The sequence below is a fragment of the Bison bison genome, unplaced genomic scaffold, assembly GCF_000754665.1.
Source record: "Bison bison bison isolate TAMUID 2011002044 unplaced genomic scaffold, Bison_UMD1.0 scf7180017864242, whole genome shotgun sequence".
NCBI classification, from domain to species: Eukaryota; Metazoa; Chordata; class Mammalia; order Artiodactyla; family Bovidae; genus Bison; species Bison bison.
Window position 1 is genome coordinate 1,861,427 of NW_011494814.1, and position 7,862 is coordinate 1,869,288.

At 41.7% G+C, this 7,862-nt stretch overlaps 1 protein-coding gene across 2 annotated transcripts in view; it reads right to left on the reverse strand.

Annotated features, from left to right (window-relative positions):
- Window positions 1-2,947: 2,947 nt before the first annotated feature.
- NUBPL (nucleotide binding protein-like) overlaps window positions 2,948-7,862 on the reverse strand; it is a 399,736-nt gene continuing 394,821 nt past the window's right edge. For both annotated transcript variants that reach the window (XR_825857.1, XM_010846993.1), the window contains one exon: window positions 2,948-3,710. Coding sequence is in view for 1 of the 2 variants with exons in the window: in XM_010846993.1 (XP_010845295.1) it covers window positions 3,675-3,710 (36 nt within the window). In the remaining variant the exon portion in view is untranslated. The remainder of the gene's footprint in view (window positions 3,711-7,862) is intronic.

The window sequence follows — 7,862 nt, forward strand, 5'->3', positions numbered from 1 at the left end:
AGGAACAATGTGGTCACATAGCAGGAAGCTTGACAAATATTGTTCTGAAGAAATGAATGACTGAGACAATGTAAGAGAAGATCTTGACATGATTCCTGGCAAATAGTAAGTGCTCAATAAATGTCAACCAAATTAGTTCTTTGAAATGTTTTTTGAATAAAGTAGCTTGTGTAATATATATTATAAAGACTCTGAGATATGGGGCTTCCTGGCCCAGTGGCTAAGACTCTGTGCTCCCAATAGGGGAGCCCAGGGTTTGATTTCCAGTCAGGGAACTAGATTGCATATGCTACAAATAAACAAGATCTTGCGACTTGATGTAGCGACTAGGACTCAGTGCAGCTAAATAAACAAAAGAAAAAAAAAAAAAAGACTCTGAGATATCCTTCAGTGAAGAAATCTGCATAATTTTTATTTCTTCAGTTAAGAAATCTGTATAACTGCTGCATTTACCAGTATTACTTAGCCACAAAACTCCCTCTTCTCAACTATACCTGCTAATCAATATTTTGCAACACTATTGTAAAACTGAACACACTTTGGGGAATAAGGAATTAGTTCAGTATCCCTATTTAGAGGTAAGGCAACTGAGATCCAGGTATTAAAGAATTTGCCTAAATCAAGTAGAAAGAAGTAGCAATTCCAGAACTAGAAGCAAAAGTTCCAAGTTCCAAGCCTGTTGTTCTCTCCCCAGTGTGTGAGCCGTGACATTGTTCTCTGGGATTAGAAGGTATTGGATTCAAATCCCACCTGCATTGTCTAACATTGAGGCATGTATCAGACACGGCTGGTGCTCCACCTCACAGCCTCTCTTCTCTAACGGGGGCCTCTTTGACATCTGAGCGTTGAGTACCTGTTGGAATTGGCCCCTAGGAATGTGCAACCTGGGGGGTTCAGGGCTTAACACACCACTGGGCAACCTTTGACCAATGGGGGATGGTCTCTCTTGGGTAAGTGCTTTCCCTTTCTACTCCCAGGCAGATAACGCAGTGCAGTCTGTATGTCTCCCTTGAGGGTCCCTCTGGGATGGACCCCAGGCGCCCAAAGCGGTGACATAGTTCACAGCTGGGTAGGAATGTATGCGAACTCTCCATATTGCTAGCTTTCCTCCTTTCCACTCACGTGCCTTTCCCCAGGTGTGTTACTCTTTTGCTTACTATTGGAAGCAGCTGTATCGTCTCTTGTGAGCCCATTAAACATGTGCCAGGTTTCACACCAAAGGTGGCTGCGATCTGGCAGGCAGGGGTGTAAAAGAGGGAGTGACGTCTAAATGTAAGTTGGACTAGAATGGAGGCCTCTCACAGATGAGAGGTGCTACTAGGCTCAAAGCTCTGTTGTTTTCCTCTTCCTGAGTTTTCAAGGATTTTGAGAAGACACGAGAACAATGTGTTTACAAACATACTCTGTGTTTTTAACACCTTCTGGTTGTTCTGTTATGCTGATTGAAAAGAGAGAGCCACTCTCGGTGTGGGAAAACCATGCAATCTGAGGTCATTACCACAATCCTTTAGCAATGTTGGGTAACCTACTAGGGCACCAGAGGTTCAAGCTTTAAGCTTACTGTTCTGCTCTTGACCCTCAGGCAAGAAAGGGAGGCAGCACCGCTGTATTGCACTGTGGACAGACCCCCCAAATCTCAGTTTATTTCCTGCTTATGTAATGATACAATACAAGGGTTTTGGTTCAGCAGTTTTCTTCCATGTTACGCCTTAGGGACATGGGCTCTTCCACACCATGGCTTTGTTGTTCCCTGGAGCCTCATTCTCATCATCTGTATTCAGCTGGCAGAAGACGAGAGTATGGAGAAGGCTCTCTGCCCACAGCTGACACTCAATACCAAAGTTTATATTCCACTGGCAAGAACTAGTCACGTGGCTCCCCCTAGAACAAGGAGGTTGGTAAATGCAGTGGTGAAGTATAAACTGGGGAAAGCAGCCCACCGTCTCTGCTACAAAGGTACAATTGTCAAGAATGCCAGTTCTAGGGACTTCCCTGGTATTTCAGTGGTTAAGACTTCACCTTCCAATGCAGGGGGTGTGGGTTTGATCCTTAGTCGGGGAGCTAAGATCCCACATACCTTGTGGCCAAAAAACAAAACATAAAACAGAAGTAATACTGGAGCAAACTCTATAAGACTTTAAAAATGGTCCACTTTAAAAAACAAAAAAAAATCTTAAAAAAGAATGCCAGTTCTAGAGCCTAGGACCTGAATCCAGATCCCAGTTCTGCCCCTCAGATGTTGTTGTTCACTCAGTCATGTCTGAGTCTTTGTGACCCCATGGACTGCAGCACACCAGGCTTCCATGTCCTTCACTGTCTCCCGGGGTTTGCTCAAACTTTTGTCCACTGAGTTGATGATGCCATTCAACCATCTTATCCACTGTCGCCCCCTTCTCCTGCCCTCAATCTTTCCCAGCATCAGGGTCTTTTCCAGTGAGTAGGCTCTTCACATCAGGTGGCCAAAGTATTAGAGCTTCAGCTTCAGCATCAGACCTTCCAATGATTATTCGGGGTTGATTTCCTTTAAGATTGACTGGTTTGATCTCCTTGCTGTCCAAGGGACTCTCAAGAGTATTCTCCAGCACCACAGTTCAAAAGTATCAGTTCTTTGGCACTCAGCCTTCTTTATGGTCCAACTCTCACATCCATACATGACTATGGAAAAACCATAGCTTTGACTATACAGACTATACAAAGTGATGTCTCTTGATTTTCAATATGCTGTCTAGGTTTGTCATAGCTTTTCTTCCAAGAAGCAAACGTCTTTTATTTGGGGCTGCAGTCACTGTCTGTAGACATTTTGAAGACTGAGAAAATAAAATCTGCCACTGTCTTCATTTTCCCCCATCTACTTGCCATGAAGTGATGGGACCAGATTAAACCAGCTTTTTCACTCTCCTCTTTCACCTTCATCAAGAGGCTCTTTAGTTCACATTTATTGCCTGCCTGTAATTCGCTATGAATTAACTTGGTTTCTCAAGTCTTAAGAAGGAATGCTTAAAAGTGAAGTATTCAGTTAATCCACTTACCTGGTATCCCTGGTTGAAACTGTCTACATTTACCCATCTTCTATACTGCCATCAGAGTTCTGTCCCTATGTAAATCTGATTATTTTACTTTCCTGCTTAAAATCTAAATTGCTTCCTTTCTATCTATGAATTAAGTTCCAACTTCTTAGCCTGGTATATCAGGACCTCTAAACGCTGCTACCCTGACTTATCTTTTACCATCAGCTCCAGCACCCTTTCACTAATGCCTCACTGCACTGGATTTTCTCCATTCTTTTTCACACCTTTGTGACCATGTATATGCTGCTACTAGAATTCTGTTCCCTATCCCATCACCACCTGGCAAAGGTCCATGTACTATTCTTTAAGGTCCACTCATCTGATCCCTTTTCTTTGAAGCCTTCCCTGGATCTGCCAGTTCTGCCTCCTCCCACCACCACCACTCCTGGATGCCTGGGTGAAATCAGCTACCCATTTCCCTGATTCCCATCGCATGTAAACATACCTCCATGGTGGTATTTATTACTTTACACTCTGGTTTTCTAGCAGTCAGCCTCCCAGGCACAGCTGTGAGCCTCAAAAGCAGAGAACATGTCTGATTCATCTTTCACGGGCCCAAGAGAGCATCTGTCTCATTTAGCACCCAACACCCAAAAATGCTCAACTTCATTGGAATTCAAAATCCTGGCACCACAGAAGAATCTGGAACAAGGAAATAAAATCCACTCATTCTCTTGTTGTGTTTCTCCTTACACAAGATCTTTACTTCTCAAGAGTTATTTTACCATGGACACATGTAGTCTATTTCATAAAGTACAAAAAAGAAACAAGTGTATGTTTTCTATAAAGTTACATGCTGCAAGCTTTGATGCTTATTCAAGATCTAGGAGAAAGTATATGGTTTTTCCTCTTAATATGTGTCATCATCCAGGGAGCAATGAAGTCACCAAGGTACATCCACTGGAGATGAGGACTGGAACAATGAAATGTCACATTCTCCACATGTGGACACAGATCCTCTTTGGGTTTTTGAAAACTAATCTCTTATGACCAGACCTCCTTTCTGCAGAGGACTCTTTCAGAGGCGCTGGCATTTGGTAATGTGTATAGAGCAAGTATGGTTGTCACAATGGTCAGAGCATGCTTCTGGTGTTTAGTGGGTGGGAGACAGGAATGCCAAATACTTTGCAATGCATGGTCAGTCATGCAAACCAAATATTGAATATCATTCTACCAATGCCAATAACCTCCCGGGTAAGAACTACTGAGTTAAGGGATATGGTAAGCCCTTAGTTGAGAACCCTTGAGTTACCCACTCATATGCTTAAGTCTTTATTTTTTTAGGTGAGATAATAGCAAATCATAAAAACCCAAAAGGAAGTTCCTGCCTTTGTTTAAAGACCTTAGATTTAAAGAAATTAATAATATTTTTCTTCCATGTACTAAGTATGGGCTTATATCACATTCACTGGAAATAGGAGACTCCTAAAAGAATCAACAAGAGAAGCATTTGGCAGGCCCTCTTGCTTTTGAATATAAGATAGAACAGCAGAATAAAATGGCCCTTCTTTGCAATGCATTTAATTTAATAAAACACCAGATTAAAGGTAGGACAGTCTCATCCTTATTATAAAATAACCTGCAGAGTGAAAACTGAAACATGCACAATTCCATTAACCTTCCATTCATAAAGCATAATGTAAGTAGAATGTCATTTTAACATCCAACTGAACAAGGCTATTTCCATGCCCTTAAGAGTGCTTTACATCTTAACATTATTTGTCAGGGTGCACACAGGAAATAGTATTGGGGAACAAAAATCCCAGTGCAACAAAGCATTTAGAAATATTTACCCTCTTAATCATCTGCTTTCTGAATGAAGATATTTCCTTTTCATATAGAGTTTTGTTTGCATTATTAAATATTCTTTTTATTAAAGTATAGTTGATATACAACATTATGTTAGTTTCAGGTGTATAGCATTGTGATCTGACAATCAAATACATTACAAAATCATCACCACCACAGGTCCAGTAACCATCTCTCACCATACAAAATCATTACAATATGGTTGACTATATCCCTCATCACTCTGTTAAATATTTTTAGCAGCATATACAAAAGCATGTCAGTTGTGGCTTCACGATATTTATTGAATTTGGCGTCTCTGTTAAATATTGACCTAGGGTGTACAGAATCACAGAACTTCAGAGTCTCAGGCCTTCAAAGCCCAAGAAATCATGGAGTCCAGTTCCCTATTTTGCAGATGAGAAAACTGAGGCTCAGGGAGATGAGGGACAGTGGAGGTGATGGTTATCTATAGGGCCAGGGAGGAAAAAGAGTGGATCTGGGTAGGTTTGCTTTGTGAGCGCTCAGCATTTTCCAGTTACAGATTGTCTTTAGTGAACCTTTGATTACTTTCTGAACGCTGCTGCTGCTGCTAAGTCGTTTCAGTCCTGTCCGATTCTGTGCGACCCCATAGACGGCAGCCCACCAGGCTCCCCAGTCTCTGGGATTCTCCAGGCAAGAACACTGGAGTGGGTTGCCATTTCCTTCTCTAATGCATGAAAGTGAAAAGTGAAAGTGAAGTTGCTCAGTCGTGTCCCACTCTCAGTGACCCCATGGACTGTAGCCTACCAGGCTCCTCCATCCATGGGATTTTCAGGCAAAAGTACTGGAGTGGGGTGCCATTGCCTTCTCCAATATTCTGAATAGATAATGGCAATTCAAAACCCTGTTCATTTTATACCCTATTTTAGCTGTTAGTACTAATATAATGAGCTCATGACCAAAAAAAAAGAAAGAAAAATAGGGGTAAAACCAAACAACCACATAATTTATAAAACCATGAAACAAAACCACCTAAGATTTGAAAAACATGTTGCATTTCATTAAGATATTGTGTTGTGTTCAGTTACAGTCAGTGCAGAAAGATGTAGCACCATTTACCTTCTCTGGCCCTAATGGGTTGGCACAAGGCAAGCATGTCCTTTAGTGCCTATCTCTTCCTCCCTACCCCCCAACATCTTTGAAAATGCATACCTAATGCTGGCTTTGTGCAAGTGAATTTTAAGCCCAGGAAACAATAGAGTATATTTAGTATATTATAGCAATAGGCTTCAAGTTTAATGAGATTTGGATCTAATGTAGCAATTCGGAAGTCTCTTCAAGCTTATTAAAATGAGATTCTACTCAAGTTTACAAGCAGGTACAATAACACTTGAGATGTGACCGTATTCTGTATTCAAGAGGCTTTTTTTTGAAGTTGAAGTACATGTAAGCAAATTGCTTATGTAATATTCTCTTTTTCTTTCCATATTTTTATCCTATGACCACTGACACAGGAACAAATGTCCGTCTTTGCTAGGTACTAGTGTAGCATTTTGGTAATTAGCTTAAAATACAGCTGCTTTGTCCTCCTGCTGCTTTGCCCCAAGGCAACCTGTATCTGAAAGCTTGTTTTAAAGCCATTCAACAAGCAGGAAGAACCACACCTGTTGCATTTGATTTCCTCCCCATTGAATCAGGATGAATGATTTAATAAGAGCTGCTCATGCACAGACACTCTAGTGACTGGTTGAAAGATATGACTACCAGGCTGCTGGCATTTTTGTTATTCCTGGCTGGTCTTGAGCAGAAGCTTGTTTTTCTTCCCCAGTAAGCCAAATAGCCCTGTGACCTGAGACTTTCACCTAAACCCTTAGAGCACTAGGACCTTTCAGTTATGACAAGAGCCATTGTTTCTTTTACAACCATGGCAGATACTTTTGGTTGGCTATTTAACTGACCATCACAGCCTCCATCTTCCTATAGGTTGAAATAGGCAGATATTTGTATTCCCAGCCTCCTTTGCAGCCAGGGTGGTCATGTGACCCAGGCCTAAACAATGAAGCATAAGGTGAAGTTGCCAAGGGTCTTCTGGCAAATCTCTTCTTCCCTAATGGAGAGGTGGTTTAACACTGTAAGGGCTCTAGAGCTGAACTGCCAAAACCTTGAGTCCAGCTTTACAACATCTTGTCTCTGTGACCCTGATAAAGGTAACTGCACTCTCTGTGCTTTGATTTTTCCTATCTGCTGTAGAATTAAAGGAGTTAACACATGTAAAGTACTTAGGATAGTCCCTGAAAGATTAGCAAATGTTCAAAAATGTTAGTTATGATTATAATTAATGAAAGATAGAGGACACACAAAGAACATTTCTGCTAGCTGCCTTTGAAAATGGCTCTGTGAGGTCACAATGCCTGGAGTTATGGCAACCATTCTGTCATCATGAGGGGAAGAAAATTGCAAAGACTTTTGACTCAGAACCCTTGAGTTCTGAAGATGCTGACACAAACCTGGGACTGTTTAACTCAAGGTTTTCTTAAGTAAACAATAGACATTCTAATAGTGGATTTTCTGTTACTATCTACTGAACAATTCCATCTAACACTGTCAGTATTAATCCAGGGTTTAATCCCTATCATCTCTGCCTCCAGCTGTACTTTTGGCTTTGTTCACCACATATTGTTTCCTCCTCTGGGGGAAATCTTTTAGGATGTTCCCTCCTAACAGTCTGAGGCTGACTTCCTTTAATCCTCTCTGGGAACTCTCTTAAATAGGCTGTGGGTTTGATAACAGCCTCCTGTGAGGGAACTAGGGTTTAATGGGGAATGGGAGTTATTAATCCTTCACCCTCCTTCATCTGAGCAAGATCTAGCTATAAAATAGGCAGACCCCCCCTGGTTCCTGCAGGGCTGGCCACTGCATACAGTCATATACAGTCCATGGAATTCCTCAGGCCAGAACACTGGAGTAAGCAGCTGTTCTATTCTCCAGGGGATCTTTCCAACCCAGGGGTCAAACCCAGGTCTC